Below are 23702 nucleotides of genomic sequence, written 5' to 3' on the forward strand. Positions count from 1 at the left end.
GAAGTGGTACCCCCATTTCCAAAGGGGGACCGAGGCCCAGAGAGATGTAGGCCCTGTGTTTATACACGCTCATTCCGGTTCAGTTAAACCCCTGTGTGGACACACTGATTGCAATTTAAGGGGGGCTTGTTGCAGTTTAGTTTATCTCTGTTCCCATTTGATGTAAGCTGACTGAAATAAAGCCACTCGGACTGGACTAAGGTAGCCACACAGGGGCTTGCACCTGTTTAATCCCTTCGTTTCCACCAGTGACGCTTTTCTGTGTAGACAAGGCCTCAGAGACATATCTGGACAGCTTGGGGCAGGACAGGGAATTGAAGCCAGATCTCCCGAGTCCCAGCCCAGAACCACAAGCCCATCTCCCTCCCCATTTCCTTCCACTCCACCTGTGTCATGCACACTCTCCCCGCTTCCCCGCCCCTTGAAGAAAAGCTGCAAATTCCCCTCCTTTCACCTCCTCCAAACCCCTCCTTGAGGCTCCCTGGGGCCATGCTGCCTGCAGAACGGCACCAGCAGAGAGCCACATTCTGGGCTAGTCCATGGGGAGGCAGGCCTGTTAGTAACCTTGGCATCACCGCTTGTTTGTCTCAGCCACCTGTCGGGTCTGGGCATTAACCAGGCCTGCAAACACTTCAGGGAGAGAGCTGCCTTTGTCCTGTGTGCGCGCTGCACCCGGCCCAAGGGGGGCGCCCCAGATCCTGCTGGGGCTTCTCACACTACTCCAGTGGTTTTCAACCTGAGGACTGTGGATCCTGGGGGGGCTGCAGATTATGTGTAAGATTTCCAAAGGGGTCTGCACCTCCATTCGAAATTTTTGAGGGGGCCACAAATGAAAAAAGATTGAAAACCACTGAGCTACTCTAATGCAAATGAGAACAACACATTCTGTCTAGCCCTACATATAGCACCAATACCTTCTAGCCACCCAATCCAATCTAGCAGTGTTTGCAATGCGCCCAGCCCCTGGTGTCGGAGTGCTAACCATCTGCTGCACCAGAGGTCAGTACATGTTTTCAATGGCTGCCCAGTGCCTGGGAATTCACACAGAGATCCCTGGGCCCGTGGGCCATGGCTGCCTCTGGTTTCTGGCTTATGGTACCGCCTTGTGACATGGCCAAGGATAACTGCCTGCTGCCGGTGCCAGGGCTTCTCCTGTTAGATCCAGTAGCAGGAGGCTGTGTGCTGGTGTTTAAGGTCCTGGCTTCAAGCCTTGCTAACTGCCCATGACGCAGGCTACCCGTGCTGGTATTTGCTGGGGAGAGTGGCTGGAAGTTGATAGTCTAGCTGTGCAGCAGCAGCTGACGGCTTTGCGCTGCGCTGAGCGCCTGCCACCCCCTGGTCCGTTTGCAAAGGAAGGAAGCAGAGACGGAAGGGAAATCCCAACCAAGACATTCCTTTTATTTTTTAATAATAAAAAACAAAACAGACATAACCTCCTGAAAACAGCTTCCTACCTCATAATTTCACAGAAATTAGCTTGGAAACGTTGCTCGCCCTCCCTGCTCCGATTGCTGCCTCGGGCCCTCCCCAGGGGGGACGTCACAGCCCCCGGGGGAGCGGGCTCCAACCAGCCCTCCCTAGGGGCTGCACCAGGAATGTCAACAACACAAGCGTCCTGCAGGTGTCACGCAGCCAGTCCCACCCTGCCACAACCGTGAGCCTGTGCTGGGCAGCTGGCTGCTCCCCACAGCCCCACACAGGGGAGGGAGGCGCGTCAGCGTAAGACATTAGTAGCAGCGTTCGGCCTCTCCGGGGCTGCGCTTCATCCCTGTGTCCTCCCCCCCAACACCTCTTTTGCCCACAGCAGATCTCCCCCCCTGCCCACTCGTGGTGCTGGTGTCACCCTCTCCCCCCCATGTACTACCCTCCTCCCTTCCCCACACAGAGGGGCCAGCAGCAGCAGCGGGAGGGAGGCCGAAGGCAGTGGGATGGCTTGGCAGAGAATCTCTCCGGGGCACCGTATTTACCAGCCCATTCCCTTCCCCCTCAAATGCTACCAGGCCCAGGAAGCACCGCCCTGCGCCTGAGCTACTGTCTGGTTCACCCGCAGGCACCGCGGCGTCTCACTGAGCTCGAGAAGGGCTGAGCTGTGGGACAAGAGCCCTTCGGATGTGGATGGAAGGGAAGAGAAGGGGACAGAGATGAGTTTATAGCTCATCCCCCACAATGCCCCCGGGGGTGGGGTGCTCTGAGGACGCCCCTGCCAGCCAAATTCATGAGGAGATGCCCATTGAGCGGATCTGGGCTCCAGCCAGGAGTGGGACAGCTCCCAACTGCTGGGCAGCTAGGCACAGTGAGCCTGGATCAGCCGCTCTGCCCGGCCCCACCTCACCAACGGCTTCAGGAGCCGCCTGGGTTTTAGACTGCAGATCTGGGGCTGGGGGATTTCCTGACCAGAGAGCTTGTGGCCCATAGGGCACAGCACCCACCTCTGAAGGTAACGGGGCAGTGAGCCACGATGCGCTGGCATCATACCAACCCCATCGCTCACTCCTCCTCTTCCGAGTGTGACAGGGCATGGGGCCAGCAAGCGGCAAGGCCCTGCTCACAGATCCGCCCCCAGACCTCCTCCACGCAGTATGTTCATCCAACGAGTACCCAGCAAGGTTCCCGTCTCCCTAGGGGACTCTGCACGGACAGCATGTGGCCTGTGTATTCGCCTCCCGGCCCCGCTATGGAACAGGGAGCTCGGCCTCTCCCGGCCACGCCAAAGAGAGGTGCATGGAAGCTCGCTGCGACTCACGCTGCCCACAAGGGGTGCAGCAGTGGCACGGGCACAGCAAGTGTGACACCCTGTGAACCTGGGCACCTCCCCAGTGTTGCTTAGTGGGGCTGGCCCCGGGACGCCAGGCCCAGGAGGGAAACCCGGCTGCCAGGCTGATAAGCCCCTTCTCCACCTCCTCTCCAGGGGCTGGCTCCAGGCCTCGTTTTACCACCCCGCTCCCTGAGGGGCTGGGGGCAGCATGAGGGGCTGGTTGGCTCCCTCCCTCTGACAGGATCCCTGACCCTCAGTGCTAATGAGTTAATAAACTGGTTTCTCACTAAGAAATTAGAAGCCTTAAGAAAAATCACAACCTCCCCCCCTCCCCCCAAAGTAACTGCGGTTTGTTTAGAGAGCTCTGGAGAAATCTCCAGCCTCTCACTCCAGCACGGTGTCTAGAGGCACCGCCAGCGGCCCGGAGACGACTCCCACCTCTGCACGGGCTCGAGGTGGCAGAGCCGAGGCAGCTGGCTTTGCTGAACAGCCTCCTCCTGCCCCGGCGTGCGGAGGAGCCCTGGGCGTGGCTGGCAGCAGGGCCCAGGACCTAGTCTTTGGGCGCCTTCTTGCTGCGGGAGTTCCACATGCCGCGTTTGGAGTGGTAGTAATGGTAAAAGTTCCTGAGGCGCAGGCGTTCCACCTCCAGCCCGCTCTGCAGGACCCTGCGCGGGGAGAGGGAGACAAAGCTTAGGAGAGCGCGGTGAAGAGGGCGCAGCCACAGCAAAGCCCCTGGGTTTTTTTTCCCCCGTTCCTCAAAGGCAGATAAAACCTGGTTCCCTCAGAGAGGAAGAGGCTTTTGTTCACTGTCACAAGTGCGCTGCCTTGGGGCTGTGTTTGCTAACACCCATTGACCTCAAACACCTCAGGAACGTGTTGGAGGAAAGCTCTCTTTGATAGTCAGCGCTCCCCACTCAATACAATGGCCATCTCTGAGACCTCCAAGGAGTCCTCTCACACAGCCAGTGGTGCCCTAACTTGGCCTTTCCGAAGTCTCCAGCTGCTGCGCCCTCCCCACCACTGTTGGGGTAATTTATATGTCAGCATGGAGGGAAAAAAGAGGAGGGCACAAATCCATTCCCCCCTCCCCCCTTTAAAGGAAAAAAGTACTGGAGATGTTTCAAGCAGATTTGCTTCACACAAGCCCTCCTGTTGGTGTGCCTGCTGCTCCTGGCACCCACTGCTGCCCATGCCAAGCTCTATACCCAGGTATGAGAAAACTGGGTCACAGGACAGGGCAAGCTGAGCTCACGCCCAGCTCCCCCCCCCCCACTGCCACCGATTGTGTGGTACCATAAAAAAGCCACTCAGAGTCACAGAGCCTCAGTGGGGTTAACCCCTCCCCCCCCCCCCCCCGCATCTTCTCTGCCAGGTCCCTGAATCAGCCATGTGTGTCTGAAGGGCATCAAGCCAGTATCCATGCCCAGGCAGCACGCAGCTCCCCATGGCAGGGAAGAGGCACTGGGCAGGAGGCCCCGCCAGCCGTACCTGTCCAGTAGCTCCCAGTCCTCCCCGCCCCAGCGGTCTCGGAACTCCTCCGTGTTCATGCCCCCGACGCGGTCAAAGTCCGACTTGTAGATCCCAAAGAGGCCGAACCCGTTCACCTCCCAGTAGCCTGAGAAAGGAGGAAAGAGAGGTGACTCGCTAGGTCTCAGGGCTCCGTGCAAGAGGGGAGGGCAGGGCAAGGAGCGGGGCTGCTCCAAAGCCCAGCCAGGCGGTAGCACTGAGCAGGGCCGGCGCTTCCATTAGGCGACCCTAGGCGGTCACCTAGGGCGCCAGGATTCAGGGGGGTGGCATTTTGTGCGCTCCCCACAGGGCGCATGGGAGCTTCCGGTTCTGCTCCCGCGCCACCGGGGAAGGACCTTCTGCCGACGTGCCGCGGAAAACAGCGGCAGGCAATTGAGCAGCTCAATGGCTGCTGCTGTCACCTGCGGCATTTCGGCAGAGGGTCCTTCTTCGGCGGCGCGACGGGAGCGGAACCGGAAGCTCCCATGCGCCCTGTGGGGAGCGCACAAAATGCCGCCCCCCGAATTCTGCCTAGGGCGCCAGAAACCCTGGCACCGCCCCTGGCACTGAGATCCCTCCGGGCTCTGCCATTCTTTGAAGCCATGCTGCCCTCTGCTGGAAACCAACAGCAGCACACAAGCACGGGGAGGCTTCTGCTCCCAGCCCCATAGAGCGAACCAGTCCCCCAGAAGGTGAGACTGCGGCTCCATTCTCGCACGCGAGCTCCTGAGATTGCAGGTACTGGCATTCAGCTAACTGCTCACTCCAGGGCTGCTGCACCTTCCTCTGGGCCCTGTCAGAGGCAGGACGCTGACCTGGATGGGCCTCGGGTCGGATCCAGCGTGGCACTGCTACGTGCCTGCAGCCCCCGTGGGAGGAGAAAGGCTAAGCTGTTCATGCACTAAACGCCCAGCTGGCCCTCTCCCAGTGCAGGCACTCGCCTGAGAGTGCAGCCCAGGAAAGCAGCCGCCGAGAGCCAGAGGGATCTAGTTTAAAGGAGCCGTCTCACACTCAGCCAAACGTATGGCATGGGACCAAACCAGTGGTGCAGGGCAGGTGTGCTGCGGGGGGCAGAGGAGGGAGAGCGCTGCTCCAGCTAGCTCTCCAGGGGAGGCTCCGGAGGAAACCACCTCCAGCCACACCCTGAGCAGCTGGGGTGGTCAGCACCATGCGGGAAGGAGAAAGGTAGAACCTCGAGGAGCTGGGATATTTACTGGTGAGGAGCTCTGCCCCCCAGGCAGCTCCCTGGGAACGTAGTGGCAAAATAGGCTGAGGAAGCTTGTGCTCGGGCAGCGCTGCTGTGCGGCTCCAGCCTACTGACCCGCTGACCTGCTGCTCCCTACGTTGGGATCCAGTGCCAGGCTCCCTGCACACACAGGCTGCCAGCCACCCCGCAGGCTGCTCAATCCCCCTGCCCCGCAGTCCGGTCAAGGCAGCTTCTCATCCACAGTTTCAGAGTGCGCCATAGCACTGCTTCCATCCCTCTCCCCACTCACCCCCCACTCCGCTCCCCGAGCTCAGCCCCAGCCCCTCTCCGGACTGCCCCCCTTGTCTCCTCTGCTCACTCCACATCTCCCACCAAGGTACCCCCTTTGCTCAGAACAGCTCCCCTCCAACGTACGCCCAGCCCCCACTGCCTCCCCCAGATCACCGCTAAGAACACCTCCGATCAGAGAGTCTCTGCACATCACTGACCACCCCTGGTGCCCGGGCTGGGCCTGCTTCTGCATTTAGGCCAGGAATTTCAGAAGGGGCTAGTAACTTGGGGTGCCCGATGGGAGACACTTTAAAGGGGCCCGATTTGCAGACAGTCTGAAGTCAAACAGAGGCTCTTGTCTCCGAGCTCTTTGGGACTGGGATTCATTTTTCTGTTCTGAGAGCGGCTTCAACCTCCATATAAAAGCACACGCTGCAGCCCCCCATCAGCACGGGGCTGACGCACATGCCTAACCGTAAGCACATGAATAGTGCCACTGACGTCAGTGAGACCATTCGGGCGCTTAAAGCTCCTGCACTGGGGTCTTGCTGAAGCGGGGCCTATATAAATAATACCAGCACTGCAACGTGCTAGTACATTAGAATTACGCCCTGAAAGCCAGCAAGTGGCATGGCTGTGATCCCCATCACCACACCCCCCTGTGCCTCGGTTTCCCCATATGTCAAATGGATGGCTGATCTCTTCCTCTGGAGAGCACGGTGAGATCTAGGGGGTCCAGTGCTAGATAAAGATGATTAGTTCTTGTGGCAGAGTTCTGGCAGAGCACTCTGGTCACTGGTTAGCCAGTTAGGCTCCTGGGGACAGCCTGAGTGAGGAGTTGCTGATTACCAGATCAGATTGGGACCCAGCCGCTAACAAGATAATTAGCCCATTAACAAGGAGACTGGACAAAAGAGCCCAGGAAGGCAAGGCAGGGCAAGCTGGGTCTGATAGAGGGAGCTCTCTGTGTGGGTGGACCTCTTCCCACCCCCACCCCTGGGAAGACTGACTGTCCAGCTGCGTGAGGACGTAGAAGGCGGTGAGGAGAGGCACTGTAAATAAGTGACACGATGGTCTCTCTGAAGGGAAGGTCTCTGGGTGAGAGCAAAGAGGATGGGAGTGGAGGGTGCCCCGTCACAGTGCTGCTCAGCCTCTGTGCGCCTCTCACAACACAATGTGCTGGATTAAGCTACGCGGTGGACAAGGGAAAAAGCGACAGCAAATCCTACTGATGAAAGCGGTATCTGAACAAACCTGCAGCCTCCCCCGGCCAGATTCATTGGGCGACAGCACAATCCAGTGCTGGGGAGGTCAGAGCCAGTTAGAGGGGCAGGGCTGGGTGGGTTACAGCAGTAGTCAGGACTCCTGGGTTCAATTCCTGCCTCGCTGTAAGGCCCTGAGCAGATCTCGCCCTGTAACTGGAAGGGGGGACGCTACACCCTCCCTGCAGGGGCTGCGTGAGGCTTAGTTAAGGCTCTGGGAGCAGTCCGCCACCCTCCCTTAAGAAGCACCCAGCGTTATTATTCCTGCTCACCCCCCACCCCCAGCCTTGGGGCGCAGCCGTAATCGCAGTGGGGAAGGACGTGCAGGTTTAAGGAGGAGCAGGGAAGATGCTGAGTTTCTAACACCAGTGTAGCCCGGCTCCTTAAAGCAACCGGCCTGGACCTGGAACAGAATTTAGGAAGCAGCAGGTTGCTCATGTAATAGGATTCAGCAGCACAGCGCTGAGTGGCTGCATGAGGAGCCCTGCCACGCTGCCTGCACCGTTAGCGGCCTCAGTCCATTAGCGGCTCCCATCCTGGGGCGCTGGCTCCCGTCCTGGGGCGCTGGCTCCCTGCATTTGAAAGCCCAGCGCGTTTCCCGCTGCGAGAGCACCCGTGCGCTGGGGGCTTTACCGTTGGGGTCCCGCGGAGAGCTCCCGCAGCCCAGCCGCATGACGATGGGCGCGTAGGCCAGCTTGCCCTCCACGCAGTGCTTGCGGATGCTGTCCAGGATGTTGAGGGGGAAGTGGATGTGCAGGTCACACAGGAACACGATGCTGCGCCCGTCCTGAGGGAACCAAGCGCAGAGAGAGGCCGTGACCAGGCGGCACAGCCCACGGCAAGCCCCTGGGGGCAGGATGGGACAAGGCCAGTGGCTCTGAGAGCCAGAGCCCTCCCACCGTCTCTCACCTCGATGGAGTCCACCCCGGCCTGCAGCCCTGCCGAGCGCTCGAAGTTCCCCGTGCGCTTCAAGTACTGGTACCTGAGAACAACGCAGACAGTCAGCGGCAGCAAGGAGAGGGGAGCCAAGCTGGGGGCTTTGTGGGGACAGAGCTCAGTGGGCACTGCTGGGCTGAGTGACCATGGGGAGTCTCCAGGTGGGGACACTGAGGCAGGAGAGGAATCGTCTGGAGGGTACCAGGGGCCACTGAGCCAAGGGAACCCAGCTGAGCTCCAGGAAGCCTTTCACGGGCTAACACAGTACAACTCTCTGCCCCCTCGAGTGGCTACCTGCGGTTGAGAGTCCATTACAGCCTTCTGGTTCTTTAGCTCAGGCACCAAAGGCTCTTGCTTTTAGATTGAAAGGTCCCAGGTTAACCCCCTCCCCACGACCCCGTGCCATCCCCCACCTGGGGGCACTGTGTTACACTCATGGCCAGAGGGGCTCGCACCCCTGACCGCTGCTGGGGACATGGCTCTGCTTCGCATAGCAGGGGCTTTCCAAAGAGGGACAGCGCAGAGATGGGCTGGGGGTGTGGAGAGCCATGCAGGGCAGCCGGGGGTTCTGTACACAGACTGTTAGCAGCTCCAGGGCTCTCTTCCTCTCCCCAGCTCGAAGGCCCCTCTTGCCCGCTAGCCCCTTTGCAGCCTGCCTGGCTCCGAGATCACCTGCAGCATCAGCTGCGCACTGGCACAGTATGTCTGCAGGGCAGATCCCTCTGGATCAACCAGACCCTCAACACTCGGAGAGGTTCAGGGGTGTCCCCTCCCATGTCCTTTGGGTAAACACGGTCATGGCCCATCCCAGTGCCATTCAGCAGGGGGCACACTCCACCTATGGGACGCTGTCTCCAGAAAAAACAGCCGGGTTGCGGGGATCGCAGTGCCAGGTCTGCTGATGGCAATGCGTCCTGTGGTGCAAGATGCTTGGGGCTAAAGGCACAGGAGAAGGGCGGGCAGTGGCTCGGAGTCAGGCGTGACAGTTTAGATGAGTACAGCAGCAAGCCACCAGCCTGCAGACTCGCTGGGGCAGGGACAGCGTCTATCTGCCTGTTTGGATGGCACCTGAAACAATGTGACCATGATCTTCAGTGGGGCCTCTGGCCACCCCGCGACACAAATAGCAGCAGCAGCACGAAGAGCATGTGTGCGTGTGTGGGGGGAAACAGGCTCACAGCCACGGCCGGGGATGCTAGATGCCAGTCCAGACTCAGTTGGCTGGGTAAAACGAGGGGGCTCATTGTGAGGGCATTCGGCGATAGCCCCCCGGGGTGCGGTTACACACACAGCGTCTGGGGCTCGGGCTTCCACAAGCGCCAGGGAAACCAGAACCAAAGCTGCTGCTCTGCACTCAGCTCCTCCGGCAGTGCAAGGACTCTGGGAGGGAGGAGAGAGGTCACCTCCGTGCTGCCTGGGACTCCCTTCCCCAGCTGCTGCAGGGCTTTGCTGGGCATGTCTGCCACAGATGAGGCCAGAAGTGGAGGGTTCACTTTGGGCCCAGGCTCCTGTTTGTGGGGCTGGGGGTCCGGCAGGGAGAAGGTGCTGGGCCTGGCACTGGTGGGGAGGGACAGCGGCAAGGAAGGGCTCTGGGGCTCCCTGCTCCGTTACCGAGGCAGCCGGGCTTCCTGCAGCGCCTTCTCCACGTCCATGTCCTCACTCTCAAAGTCCACCAGGATGACATTGAAGTTGGCATCCTTGGTGTCCCAGTACAGGCCGGCCATGTCCGTGATGAACTGCTGAACCCAGCGCGCCTGGTTCTTCACTGCCACACAAGCAGACACCATCAGGGTCAGCGCGGCCCAGGGATCTATGCCCTGCCCCGGGGCTGAGAGCCAGACCCCCAGCCACCCCCCAGGGATCCACTCCCCACCCCGGGGCTGAGAGCCAGACCCCAGCCACCTCACAGGGATCTACTCCCTGCCCCGGGGCTGAGAGCCAGACCCCCAGCCACCCCCCAGGGATCCACTCCCCACCCCGGGGCTGAGAGCCAGACCCCAGCCACCTCACAGGGATCTACTCCCTGCCCTAGGGCTAAGAACCAGACCCCCATCCCTTCCCCAGGGATCCACTCCCAGTTCCCAGGGCTGAGAGCCAGACCACCAGCCACCCTCCATCTAATGTTTTGAATGACCCCAGAGGTCCTGGTGCAGGTGGCAGCTTGGGGGGGACCTTTGGTCCCTGGAAGGAGGTGCAGATAATGCCCCTTCCCCCACCGCGGTCTCAGCTACGCTCTCACCTGGCACCACGAAGTGCACCATGACATCCTGCCTCCAGCTGAGCCGCAGGGGTCGGCACAGGATGGGCTTCCCATACAGCAGGCTCCAGGGGCTGGGCTGGGGCTCGGTGGCCACGGGCGTGGGCCCCTCGGGGTTGGCCTCGGTGCTGTCGGCCGGCCTGCTCTGGTGCAGCAGGACGTAGACGTACTCCGAGAGCCGCACGGTCCTCTGCCCCCGCTCCAGCAGTTCCAGCTCCAGCAGGTAGCGGTTCCCCCGCGCCGTGTCTCGCCGCTTCTCCACGTTGACGATGCGCAGCAGGGTATAGATCCTGGGGGAAGGGACACTATCACCTTCCCAGGCGAGGCCCAGGCCCGCACCCCACACCAGGGACCCTGCCCCCCACAGCCTGGCTAGCTGAAGGACAACATGCAGCCCCGCTCCCACCCTTCTAGTGGGGGGCGTCATCCAGGCCAGGAGAGCACCCCCACCTCCCAGAGGGCAGGCTCTGTGGGGTGGGAGAGCAGGGTGGGGAAGCTTATGGCTGCATTCCCCCCTCGCCCCAGGAGGTGCAGGGCTGAGGATCTGTTGGGAGAGTAGAGTGTGTGTAGCCAGGGCTGGATGTCCATGAAGACCACCCTGCTCTCTTGCCTGCCCAGGTGGGGGCAGGACTGAACAGAGCTTAGCCCTGCTGGTCTCCCTGGCCCTGGTGGCAGCCCTGGGCCTAGCGCCACGATTTCTCTCCCTACCCCCCATTCTTCTCGTTGAGCTTCTCCATGTACTGGGCCACCACGTCCACCACCTCGCTCTCGCTCAGCTGCAGGTTGCCTGAGACGTTGCAGCGCAGGTCGTTCCAGTCGGAGCGCAGGAGCTCGAAGTCCACCGAGCTGACGCTGAACGTCCTCTGCCAGTTGATGGAGTCCTCCAGCCAGCTCGGCTGCAGCTCCGAGTTCTCGTAGCTGTAGTCCGACAGCTCCTCCTCCTCCTCCTCCTGGGCCTTGCCCGGGGCCTCCTGCTGTGATGCCGTCACCTCCGACATCCTGAGGAAGGACGTCACCCGCACCCCGGCCGACAGGGCTGCCTCCGAGGAGTTGTAATCCAGAGCTGCCACTGCCACGGTCCTGGCTGGGGTGTCAGTGGGGACCTCCAGGGCCTCCTTGCCAAACAGCCCCTCGGCTGGTGGCAGCTGTATGCTGGGCCGTGCCCTCCGCTCGCCCACAGCCTCGGGGTCCTTGTGCCTGTATAGCTGCTCCCACTTCCTGATGCTGGCCCTGGGGCTCTTCCGCTTGGAGGGATCCGTCTCCCTGGAGCCGTTGCCCGGGAGCCAGGGCGCCCTGTGGCCGGGGACGGTGCGGAGCTTGGTGGAGGGGGCGGAGCGCCTGTGGGGGGCCCTTGAGTTCAGGTGCACCCTCCTGAGTGGCTTAGGGTAGAGGAAGACACCGGGGAAGGTGGCCTCCTGCACTGGGGCCTTGCGCTTGCCAGGCTGCAGCCGGGTCACATACACTTTCTCTTGGGGCTTGTTGGTCTCCTTCTTGGCCTTCTTCTCCTCCATGGGCGCCAGGAGCCTGCTTGGGCCCTGTGGCTTGGCTTTGCCCCCAAAGAGGGGCACGGAGAGGTGGGGTTGGCGGCTCAGGACACTGCCCCGCCTTGACGGCGCCAGCAGCCCCAGCTCATCTTCCTCCCCGGCGTTCGCCTGTTCTGGCTCCTTGCGTGCCCAGCTGAGGGAGCGCCCCCGAACCAGGGCCTGCTCTCGTAAAGGGGGGGTGTTCTCATAGCCCTGGGAATCCCTGGCTGTGGCTGCGGAGCTGGGGCTGGCCCCGTTGTGTACGTCCCGGGTTCGCGGCCGCCCTGGCGCGGCACTCTCCTCATGAACCGGCAGTTGCTGGTGGCGGAAAGTGTAGTAGTCTACGTCGCTCCCGTAATCCCTTGCAGCCAGACGGAGCCCTTTGGCTTTGGTCCCAGTGCCCAGGGGTGGGCTCGGCCCCCTGGGGCTCTTCTCCTTGGCGTTGGGAGGCGGGTCCGTGGGCTCGGGACTGTCTGCTCCTTCCTCCTCCTCTTCCAGGAAATCTGCAAAGCAAACACACCTCAGGTAGGTCAGCGAAACAGATGAGATCCAGAGGCGTTTGAATTCAAAAGGCACCTGGGGCTCGGATTCTCCAAGTGCAGGCCACTGCAGTGTGCTAACCCCCAGCAGTGGGTCACAGCCAGAGCATTTCAGGCCAGAAGGGACCACCAGGCCCGCCAGTCTGAGCCCAGGCGCCTCACAGGCCATCAAACTCCACCCAGTTACCAGAGCAGACACATTATTACTGCGTCTTAACAAGTGGAGCCCTTGCAGGGAGGCACCAATCCCGGCAGCCAGTGTCCAACATCCAGGTCGTTGTGGGGGCTCTTGTGAGAACGTAATCCGGGGGGGGGGCAGGGGGTGCCTGCCTAGCTACCTGCACAGGTGGGATTGTGCCCTAATGTCCCGCCATGCCCTGCAGCCCTGGGCTTCAGTCGGCTGACAAAGGAGCTCAGGATCCAGCCCCTTCTTGGGATGGCAAGGAAGGAGAGACCAGCGGCTGCGGCACTATCCTCAGGCTTGGGAGGCCCACATGCAATTCCCTGCTCTGGCACAGACTCCCTGCGTGACCGTGGGCATGTTACCTAGCCTCCGCTCCCCATCTGTGCAATGGGGACAATAGCACTGCCCCACCGCACAGAGATGAAGACATGACAGAACAGGAAGCACTCTGAGATCTCCTGCTGAACAGGGCTAGAGAAGAACAAGGTGTTATTCATTTGTTAGCATTATTCAGGGATGGTTTATTAGCCAGGGAAGTGACACTGGGATGGCCAGAGCAGCCAGGAATCTGGGATTGGACCCTTGATTGTCAGGCTGGTCTGCTTACAGTAAGCTCACTGGGGCAGGGACTGTCTCACTAGGTGTACGGACAGCACCCAGCACACCTGAGTGTAGGTGGGGCCTCCCATCAGACAAGTAATAAAATCATAACAACAACTAATACTGTGTCCATTTGTCAGTGGTATCAATCTCTGGTTCTTGGATTGACTGGCAGCAACTCTGATGTGTTGGCTCTGTTCCCTTGTTTCAACCCCATCACCAAGAGAGAGAGTCTTGATTTTGCTACTGGACTAAATAATTGCGATGGTGTTTTGGTCTTTCCAACAGAGGATCTGAAAGATGTTTCCACACAGTAATGAACTAGCCCTCACGCCCCCCAAGGGCATACATGAAAGGTTAGATGGGGCGGGCTCTGAGTTACTACAGAGAATTCTTTCCCAGGTGTCTGGCTGGTGGGTCTCACCCACATGCTCCAGGTCTAACTGATCGCCATATTTGGGGTCAGGAAGGAATTTTCCATCAGGTCAGATTGTCAGAGACATGGGCGGCAGGGTTGTACCTTCCTCTGCAGCTTCGGGCATGTGGGTCACTTGCTAGTTTGAACTAGAATAAATGGTGGATTGTGTGTAACTTGAAATCTTTAAATCAAGATTTGAGGACTTCTGGAACTCAGCCAGAGGTTAGGGGCTATTGCAGGAGTGGGTGGGTGAGGTTCTGTGGCCTGTGATCTGCAGGAGGTCAGACTAGATGATCATGATGGTCCCTTCTGGCATTAAAGTCAATGAGTCTCTTAGCGACGTTCTATAAATGGGAAGAGCGAGGTTTACAGTTCCCTCAGGGTTCCATTTTTGCCAAGCTGGAGGGACAAACAAAGGCATCAAACAGTAACAGAGGCACAACACACACAAAGCAAAGGATAAAACGATGCAGTTCACAGGTGCTGGGTGTTGATTTATACCGGTGGTTACATAGCTAAGACAAGCACACTGGACCAAATCCAGCCCTGGCGTAAGACCCACTATAGTCTGCACTTACATGACAGCTGGATTTGCCTTGCCATCCCCAGCTTTGATAATACAATGCTGCTACTACCCCCCAAGGTTTTTCTTATGCTCACAATTTGCATGATGGTACCAGCTAGAAACTGCAGTTGAGATCAGGGACGCACTGTGCTGGGCACTGTTCAGCCCTACGATAAAGGGACACCCCCTTTGAGGCCAGGACTGTCTACATAGCGAAAAAAAACCCAATCCACAGCAGCGAGTCTCAGAACCTGGGTCTACAGACTTGGACTTGCAGGACTCCCGGGTGATGCTACAACCAGCAGTGTAGACATCCTGGCTCAGGCTCTGAAACCCGCTCCTCCCTCTGGGCATCAGAGCCTGGGCTCCAGTCCAAGCCTGCACATCTACACTGCTATTTTTAATGACATCGCGCTAAAGTCTGGAGACTCGGGCTCGGAGACTCGCTGCCACGTGGACACACCCAAAGAGTTTACATTTTATAGCACTTGGTATATCCCGAAACGCTCTGCAGACATGAACAAATTAGCCCCGGGGATACGGATTATCATCTCCATTTTACGGTGGACAAATTGAGCCTGAAAGGTGCAATGATTGGCCCAAAGACAGACAGCAAATGGGCGGCAGAGTCAGATGACATCCTCCCTCCTATCCAATCCTGTGCCCATTTCTCATTTCTGCCTTCGTTCAGAACAGGAACAGTTCCTCCTTGGGGAGAGCCTCCGGTCGATTGCTGCTCAGGAGGCAGGTGAGTGGGAGGGCTCTGGCACCCCATGGTATATAAATCCTAACCATGGCACAGCCCTCTGGCATGAAATGATGTCACTGAAAGCTGGGCAGGAGGATTCGTGCTGTTCCCAGCCATGGAATTCTTCTGTGAACTCTTTTGGAGAAGCCAGGGCTGCAGGTCAAAGGGGCAGCGAAGCTCTGAGCTACTCTGATTAACACGCTGCACTCATGAAGGGACTTGGAGGGGAAAGAATTGACTAATGCTGTTTTAAGGCAATTAAGTCTCAGCAGAAATCAGCTTTGGCCTGGCGCTGATTTTCCCTTCCGGGTGCCGAGGATGCGCGTGTGGGAGACGAGGGAGAGCTCTTGGGAACACCCAGCACAGTGCAGGAGGGGTCGTGCGCATTCATGGGTGGAGATCAGTGTGGCGCTGTCAGTGCAACTTTCCCCACAATGAGATGGGAACCCAATGCCCTCCCAGCCAGGCCGCTGAGACCGAGCTAAAGGCCCTTGGTGCAGCCGAGGGGAGGGGACCCAGAGGCACGTGCAGGAAACTCCCTTTTCCAGCTGCATTGATTGATTCCAGTGGGCTGATGTAAATAGCTCCACATAGGGGTTCACCGCCAGCTCAAGGAGCACGCTAGGAAAGTCAGCCGCAAAGACACAGAGGTGCATGCTCAGAGGTGCAGGTCTGAGTGCCCCAAGGGGGTGGGGAGGGCAAATCCCACCAAGGGTGTGTTGGGGGCATGGGGCAGAGCACCCCGAGAGGGCAGGGAGGGGAAATCCCGCGAAGGGTGCGTTGGGGGCACGAAGCCGAGCACCCCAAGAGGGCAGGGAGGGGGAATCCTGCCAGGGGTGTGTTGGGGGGCACGGGTCCAAGAGCCCCAAGAGGACAGGGAGGGGGAATCCTGCCAGGGGTGTGTTGGGGGGCACAGAGCCGAGCGCCCCGAGGGGGCAGGAAGGGGGAATCCTGGCCCTAGTGTACAGGGTGAGCTGCACTTGGAGGCTGGCAAGGCAAAGCCATGAATCCGAGGGGATTCAGTGGTGCAGCAATCAGTAAATGGGAGAACAGATTCATTCACCAGTATCCAGAATTGCTGGGAGAGAGGCAGGAAGCCTCCATTCCCACCCGGCCTTGCCCCTGGGTCACTGACCATCCGAGTGGGCTCACTCCTTCCTTTCAGTGTTGTGACCCCCCGCCCTGCCTGACTTAGCAACTTCTTCCCCACCACCCATCTGGTGCCCAATTCAGCAAGCAGGGCTCAGCGCTGACACACAGAGCCTGGGCGTGCCAGGCCATGAAGCACCATCCCTGCTAGCGGGTGGCAGGACAGACTAGCGCGGCGGAACGCTGCTGAGAGAGGGAGGGCAGCGGAGCAAGCGGCGTCGGCTGGGTGTGCGAGGGCTGCTTACTGTCTGAGTTCAGGAAGAGAAAGGCTCTCTGGCGAGGATCCTCCTCTTCCTCATCCATCTTCATGTACTTGTAGAAGCCAAACCTGGTGGGGGGAGGGGAAAGAAGCAAAGCACAACGTCGCCGAGATGCGCACACACAGCTGCACTGACACTGGCCCAGCCTAGGGCAAACCAAACCAAACCAAACCAAACCAAACCAAACAAGGGCACCTCTTTAGTTCCATATCGTCTCACCTGGCAGGACCAGAGCTGAGATCCCCAGACTTGTTTTATTCTAGGGCCCGGGGGTGAGGGCTGATCTGCCCACCCACCGCTGCGAGCCTTGAGCGATGGGCTGCTCGGACACTGGGTGGGCCCCACATTTCTCCTCTCAATCTCTTGCTGCGAATTAGTAGGTAAAGGAAACATGCTTCCCTGCTCCTGGCGAGGCACCTTGTGGGGATGCGGGGGAGGGAGGGTCAGAGCTGATGCAAAGTGGGCATCTGCCCCTGGTCTGGCATTTCCTGAGCCGGCTCACGGGGAAAGAAGGCTGCTGGCTGGAAAGGGGCCTAGCACGGGATGCAGAGCCTAAGGAATGGGCTTGGTGGGTACAGTCTGGTTTCCTAGGAAACGGGGTCCATTTCTCAACCATCACCCTCCCTGTGGGCAGGCCCAGGCCCCCTCAGCACCCTGGCCGGGCCCCCGGCAGACCAGGGCCCAGGCTCAGTGTGTGGTTCCTCCCTGCGAGCACCTGGGCTGGGGACAGAGATTCTCTGGGGCTGTGCCTGCCCTGGCACTAAGAAGCCCTATGCCCAGGGGCTCTCCCTGTTGTACCATAGAGCCCCTGGCTCCCATAGCAGCAGTGCCAGCACAGGACCCCACTCACTTCTCCAGGTAGAGGGGGGACTCTCTGTAGAAGCACTTGTTCTCCGTCTCCATGTGGGTGAGGCGGGTGAAGTCGTTGGGGTACACGAACGAGAGGTAGACCTGGGGAGCCGAGCAGAGGAGTCACTGAGAGCGTGTGCACCCTGGGGCACAGCGAGGTACGCCCATGACCAGCGTCCCCCGGGGGTCCAGGTGTGGGCACTCCTGGTGAGGGCTCTGAGGTCATGAGCCCGTTGGTGCAAGCTCCTTGGACTGTGGTGTCTCCTGGCAGAGAAGCCTGACGCTCATCAGCCCACAGCCCAAGCCACCTCCATGGCGTCTGCCAGGCCAGCCCTCAGCCGCCGTGCTGCAGCTCTGCCAACCTGCAGAGACCAGAGGAGCTGTGCCCGTGGGCCTGGTCCAGAGCCCCAGAACCAATGGGAGGCTTTCCACTGCCTCGGGCAGGCCCTGCAGCCCATCCTGGGGGCACAGACACAGGGGTTTTATGTCCACATCTCCTGGTGACCCCCACAGGGTGAAGGTCGGGAAGGGGAGCAGAGACACAGCTGAGCTGGACACTTACGAACTGCAGGCCCTGGTAGCGGGCGATAGGGAAGTCCTTCACCACATAGGTGGGGCTGTAGGTGCAGGGCACCAGCACGTTCTCCACATGGGACGCCTCGATCTGGGGAGCTGGGCGAGAGGAAGTCAGGGCTTAGGCTGTGTCGTGGGCAAGGCTGGAGGGCCACCTCCATGTGCAGAGAAAACCCATATGACCCTCTAGAGCCCATCCCAACCTGGACAACTGCCCTGCCCACACTGTCCCCTATAGACCAGACCAGCTCCTCTAGGCCAGCCCAGCCCAACCCAGACTATCCCCTATAGACCATCGCAGCCTGGGCAACCACCCATCCCATCCCAACCCCTATAGTCCAACCCAACCTGGCAACTGCCCAGCCCAGCCCAGCCCAGCCCTTATAGCTCATCCCAGATCCTATAGGCCAGCCCAGCCCAGGCTAACCCCTATAGCCCATCACATCCCCTATAGACCAACACAACCTGAGAGACCACCCAGCCCAGTCCCTATAGGCCATCCCATCCCACGGAGAGAGTCCTTATAGTCCAGCCCAGCCCAGGTCTGTGAGTGGCTCCTCACTAGGGCATAGAGCTGGAGGGGCACAGGGGGTCCCTGGGTACCTGATCCTATCCAGCCTCATTTCCTTGCCTTCTCTGCACAGACTAACAGCCCCTCTCCCAGATGAGAGTTAAATCCCTGTCCCCATGTCACGTTATTGACTTGAACTGGGACCATATAGAACATGGTTGCAACCATGGTCCTGTAGTGGCACGAAATCTTGTATAAAGGGGGTCAAATAAGGTGTCTAAGACAAGGTTATGGTTTGCTGGTTATGGTTATACTGTCTATATGTGTGTATCATTTTTGTAGTTGAAGTTATGAATATTGGCTCTATACTGTCTGTATTTCAAACTTATGCTGTGCTTCTGGGTGACACCCCAGACAAGTTGGTGTCAGCTCTGCCTAGCCTGCTTGATGGCCCATTAAGGACCATCAGCTATTCAATCGACCTATTGAGAGAAGGCAGATACACCTTGTGACTCAGCAAGGTATGCAGGGACATGCCTATGGACAGAACTCTCAGGTTTTTCCATGCCATGGGATGGACAGCTTGTCTTTGGAACAAAGAAAGAAAGAGAATATCAAAAGCTGCTGCAGCTCCTCCATCTGGTCTTCAATCCTGCTTCTTACCGCTGGAGGGACTTTACTACAAACTGAAGCTCTGCACAAAGGACTGATGACCCATCCCAGCTGTGGATGTACACCAGAGACTTGATTTGAACGTGCAGTTTATTCTATCACTGCTACAAGCCTGAACCAAGAACTTTGCCATGTACTGTATGTAACTGATTCCATTTAACCAATTCTTGCTCTTATCTCTATCTTTTTCCTTTTATGAATAAACCTTTAGCTTTTAGATTCTAAAGGATTGGCAACATCGTGATTTATGTGTAAGATCTGATTTGTATATTGACCTGGGTCTGGGCCTTGGTCCTTTGGGATCGAGAAAACCTTTTTCTCTTTTAATGGTTTTCATAACCATTTATCCCCATAACGAGTGGCACTGGGGATGATACTGGGAAACTGGAGTGTCTAAGGTAATTGCTTGTGTGACTTGTGGTTAGTCAGTGGGGTAAAACCAAAGTCCTCTCTGTCTGTCTGGTTTGGTCCCGCCAGAACCAGCATCGTTACACCCCTTCAGCCCCGCTCTCCTCACACTCCTCCACCAGCAGGGACTCTCCTGGGAGCCCCTGCCCCACTTACTGAGGAAGAAGGTATCTCTGGGGTCAGGTTTGAGCATGTCAGCCCCGTGCTTGTCCCTCTGCGCCTCCGACATGTAGCTCCCGGTGTGGCTGGCGAGGGACTGGGGGATGTGAGCCACGTGGTTCATCTTCAGAGAGGACTCGTCTGAAGGGGAGAACGAGGAGAAAGGCCACAGTGACCCGGGGCCTCACATCCTGGCGAGCCAGGCGCAGGGCTCCAGGCATGGGGGCACCTAATGATCCCAAGTCCACTCCTGGGTGATGGGGCCAGACAGAGATGTTCCATATGGACCCTCCCTAACCACAGCTTTAGCACCGACCCCAAACCTCCTCACCCCACCCCAATCCCTCGACCCCAAATTATGCCTCATGCCAATCCCCCATGACCTGCAGCTTTAACGCTGCCCCCCAAAGCCCATCCCGATATCCCCGCCCCGAACCCCACCCCAGTCCCCTCTGACCTGCAGCTTTAGCACTGACCCTCAAACCCCATCCAATCCCTTCACTCAAAGCCATCCCAATCTCCCTGCCCTGAACCCACCCCATCCTGATCCCGACCTGCAGCTTTAGCACTGACCCTCAAATCCCACCCCAACCCGATCCCTTCACCTCGAAGCCATCCCAATCTCCTCACCCCAAACCCGCCCCATCCTGATCCCCCCCAATCTGCAGTTTTAGCGCTGCTTCTAAAACCCCATCCCATCCGCCATCCTGATCCCCCTGCCCCTACCCTGCCCCTTGGTCCAGAGGCTTCCACCAGCGCTGTCACCCAGGCCTCTGCCGCCTTGCACTCCTTCCTGCAGGTGGTCGAGATGTCTGGAGCAGAGCAATTCCAAAGGCTAGCCCCCAGGCATAACACTCCCACTGGCCACCTAACAAACGTCCAGCATAAGCACTTCTCTAGGAGATGCTACTGGGCTCTAGTGGAGCGGCCCCTGGCCTTCTCCAGGGGGAGGGAGATGTCACAGGGTACCCAGGCAATGCTCTGGAACTGCTCCCCACAAAGCCAGTCAGGACTTTGAGGAGCCTCCTCTCCCTTGGAGCAGACTGTTTTCAGGACAAGAAGCTCATACGTCTTCACCTCCTGGGTCTCTCCTTGGAGCATTCAGCATCCTCTGCCCCTCCATGAGCCCGCCCCAGCGGGGTCCTGGGGAAGCCAGAGGGTCCTGCACCCCCACTTCGCAGTCAGACGTGACTCTCAGCCAGCCAGTAAAACAGAGGTTTATATGACAGGAACACGGTCTAAAACAGAGCTTGTAGGTACAGCGAACCGGACCCCTCGGCCGGGTCCATTCTGGGGCCCAGTGAGCCAGACCCCCACGTCTGCACTTCACTCCTTGTCCCCAGCCAGCTCCAGACTGAAAACCTCTCCAGCCCCACCTCCTGCTCTGCTGAGTTCCTTTCCCGGGCCAGGAGGTCACCTGATCTCTGTCTCCCAACACCTTCAGTTGGCACCTTTGCAGAGAAGGGGCCCAGGCCATCAGTTGCTAGGAAACAGAGTGCCAGGCATTTAGGTGCACTGGCCCTTTGCTCTGCAGAAATCACACACCCTTATTCCACCACCTAGAATAAGAACTGCATAGGGGACACTGAGGCACCAACACAGTATTCAGAGAAAACATTAAGAACATTGCCAGTTCATCAGAGCCACCTGATAGCAAAGGAAGATACAGCCAGAAATCCAGAGAGAGCCTCTCAGCAGGTATAATTTGTCCCCAGGCTTGCTCTGCTAGAGCAACAGATAATCTAGCTGATTTTCTAACCGGTGTCATTCTTTGCAGGTGGCATGCCTGTCTTCGCCTGACATGGAGGGAGTGCAGTGTCCTCACCTGACATGGAGGCTTCAGGAAGAATACTGGTAAGTGAATCAATTGGTTTATGTGGAACTCGGAAATTACCTCCAGGATGAATTTCAGGTGGAGGTGAAGGGATACTGTCTCTTGATGAATATTAGCATATGCAGGTCAGCCATGAGGGGCCACAGCTCACCCACTCTCCTGGCCAATGTCATGGTGTCCTTCAGAGACAGGTGGGTCCATAAGCACGTGGCCAATGGTTCAAAAGGTGGCTCTGTCAGCACTGAAAGTATGAGACTGAGGTCCCACTGCAGCACTGGCTCCCCTATCGGTGGGAAGGTCCCAGGCTAACCCTTCAGGGACCTGGTTGTTACTGGGTGAGTAAGAACAGAGTAGCCAGCTACTGGAGGATGGAATGCACTGATTGCCGCTAGGTGGACCTGCAGCGAGGTAACAGAAAAACTCGATGTCTTGAGGAGGTGGGCTGGCTCTGATAGCTGGTTCTGTTGCACTTAGGTACAGAAACATCCCCATTTGGCTAGGTGACATTTTCTGGTAGACTCTTCCCTGCTATGATTAAGTATAGTTTGAGTGGCCTGCGAACATGAATGCTATAGGTCTGATGACCATCCAAATGCCAAACAGTGAGGAGAAGAGAGAGATATCTGATCCTGCCGTTTTCCCGAGTTAGCAGCCAGGAAGGGCTGAATGCTGATGGGTCGACTTTTGCAGGGAGTCTGGAAAGCAAAACTGTCTGGGCCAATTGGCTGCAAAGAGAATGACTCATGCTTTGTCATGACAAATCTTCCCTACACTCTGGGGGAGTAGTGGGATGGAGGGGAAGGCTCATTCAGGACAGTAGGAGGGCACTGCCCCAGGAGTTCTGGCCTTGTGCTGCTCTGGAACAACACATGTTGAACTTCTTGTTCATCTGAGAGGGAAACAGGTCCCATGGTGACATCCCCCACTGAGTGCAGATGCTGTTCAGCCCTGAATTGTGTCACTCCCACTCACTACCGGTGTTGAAATACCTGCTGAGACTGTCTGCCAGCGAATGCTGGGCACCACAGGGGTATGTCACAGAAACTGTTCCAGAAGATGATGCCTCTATGCATGTTTTTTTTTTTCCCAGAAATGCAGGAAGATCTTTATTTACAGTAACAAATCAAACAGACAAAACCTCACAACCCCCCCAGCCTTTGCAGGGTGCATTTCCTCCCCGCCCTGCAGTTGAAGGCCCAAGCAGGGTAGGCCGGTATAGGCCAGGGGGAGAGAGAGCTGGAGCCACTGGCCCTCCGGAGGCCTTCCCAGCAGGTGTAGTGTCCAACAACCACTGCTGCGTGGCTCGCACCTTTGAGTTATGCTGGCAGGGATTTTACCCTTCCTTGTCAGTGGGAGGAATCTGGTACAGGCCTGACTGGCTGCTCTTAGTTCCAAGAGACTGATAGGCATCTCAGCCCCCACCAGGCAGTGGCTGTGGTAGGTGACCCTGCCTTCTCCGGGGGAGCAAAAGTTACTGACTGGATTGGCCTGAGGCGACCATATTTTATCTGCACAAATGGCCCTGCAGCTCCTGGAGTCAGTGAATCTGGACCCCAGCCATGTAACGGAGGTGTAAACTTCTGCTGTGCCGTATGACCGGGGCGAGCACACAGAGAGCACGCCTGCCTGCCACACATTTACTACAGGAGTCAGGGCGTCCTGGGTAACGCGAGGTCAGAGCTGCAGTGAAAACTCTGCAGACAAGCTGAGCCCTGTGTGCTGGAGTGGGGATTTTTCATAATATTTTGGATGACTATTGTGTGGGCCGCTGTTTCCCCCATGTGGGGCTTGGCTAACGGGGTGGTGGGAAAGGGTTGTTTACTTTTTGCAGAGACCCAGAGATACAGTGTGACCAACGCCTACCTGCCTGGGTCCCCATGCCCATGGAGCCTCCCGGAAGACAATGGCCACTCCAATCACCCAGACATTTGGCACCTAGTTACAAACGACCATGAATGGCCCACCCTCCTTCGGAAGCCAGCTGGGTGTGACCAGCTGGAGAACAAAGGACTGAGGGGGGGCCTGGTGAAGTTGTTACCTGTGGGTTGTTAAGTGTGGCAGGGGACACTTCTGGACTGGGACTAACGAGGGGGCAGAGGGCTCTGTTTTGACCCAGACGGACCAGGCTGTAACTTTCTGTTCTCCATGTTAACGAAGGACTTTCTACGCTGTGTTCCAGACATCTAAGAAACCCGGCTGCTTTTACAGCGCTGGCTGAGAGTCACCCCAGAGTAAGGAAGCTGGGGGTGCATTGCTCCCTTTGGGGGTGCAAGTCTCCTGCAGGTGTCCAATCCAGGTGGACTCGCTGCAGGTCGGTCCCAGGTGGCGGTGAAGCCAAGTGGCTTTCCCCAGTGAAAGTGGGTGACCCTAAGAGGGCTGATACCCTGAAGGGGTCTTCCCAGGGACTGTTCCAGGGCTGTACAACAGCACTGGACCCATTTGCTGCACTAGGAGACTGTCCTAGCCTTCGTATCCAGGGAGGAAGGGCTGGTTTGTTACTCCGTGATCAGTCATTTC

The 23702-nt window shown here is 58.2% G+C and overlaps 1 protein-coding gene across 3 annotated transcripts in view; it reads right to left on the reverse strand.

Annotated features, from left to right (window-relative positions):
* Positions 1–1248: 1248 nt before the first annotated feature.
* Positions 1249–23702, reverse strand: part of B4GALNT4 (beta-1,4-N-acetyl-galactosaminyltransferase 4) — a 123282-nt gene continuing 100828 nt past the window's right edge. For all 3 annotated transcript variants that reach the window (XM_039535638.1, XM_039535639.1, XM_039535637.1), the window contains exons 10-20: positions 19349–19492; positions 17591–17700; positions 17030–17130; positions 16165–16247; positions 10902–12219; positions 10176–10483; positions 9548–9701; positions 7910–7982; positions 7634–7787; positions 4244–4370; positions 1249–3420 (exon numbers count right to left, since the gene is read on the reverse strand). In XM_039535638.1, the coding sequence (XP_039391572.1) occupies positions 3306–3420; positions 4244–4370; positions 7634–7787; positions 7910–7982; positions 9548–9701; positions 10176–10483; positions 10902–12219; positions 16165–16247; positions 17030–17130; positions 17591–17700; positions 19349–19492 (2687 nt within the window). In that variant the 3' untranslated portion in view covers positions 1249–3305. The remainder of the gene's footprint in view (positions 3421–4243; positions 4371–7633; positions 7788–7909; positions 7983–9547; positions 9702–10175; positions 10484–10901; positions 12220–16164; positions 16248–17029; positions 17131–17590; positions 17701–19348; positions 19493–23702) is intronic.

This window comes from Mauremys reevesii, linkage group 4, assembly GCF_016161935.1.
Source record: "Mauremys reevesii isolate NIE-2019 linkage group 4, ASM1616193v1, whole genome shotgun sequence".
Lineage (NCBI taxonomy): Eukaryota > Metazoa > Chordata > Testudines > Geoemydidae > Mauremys > Mauremys reevesii.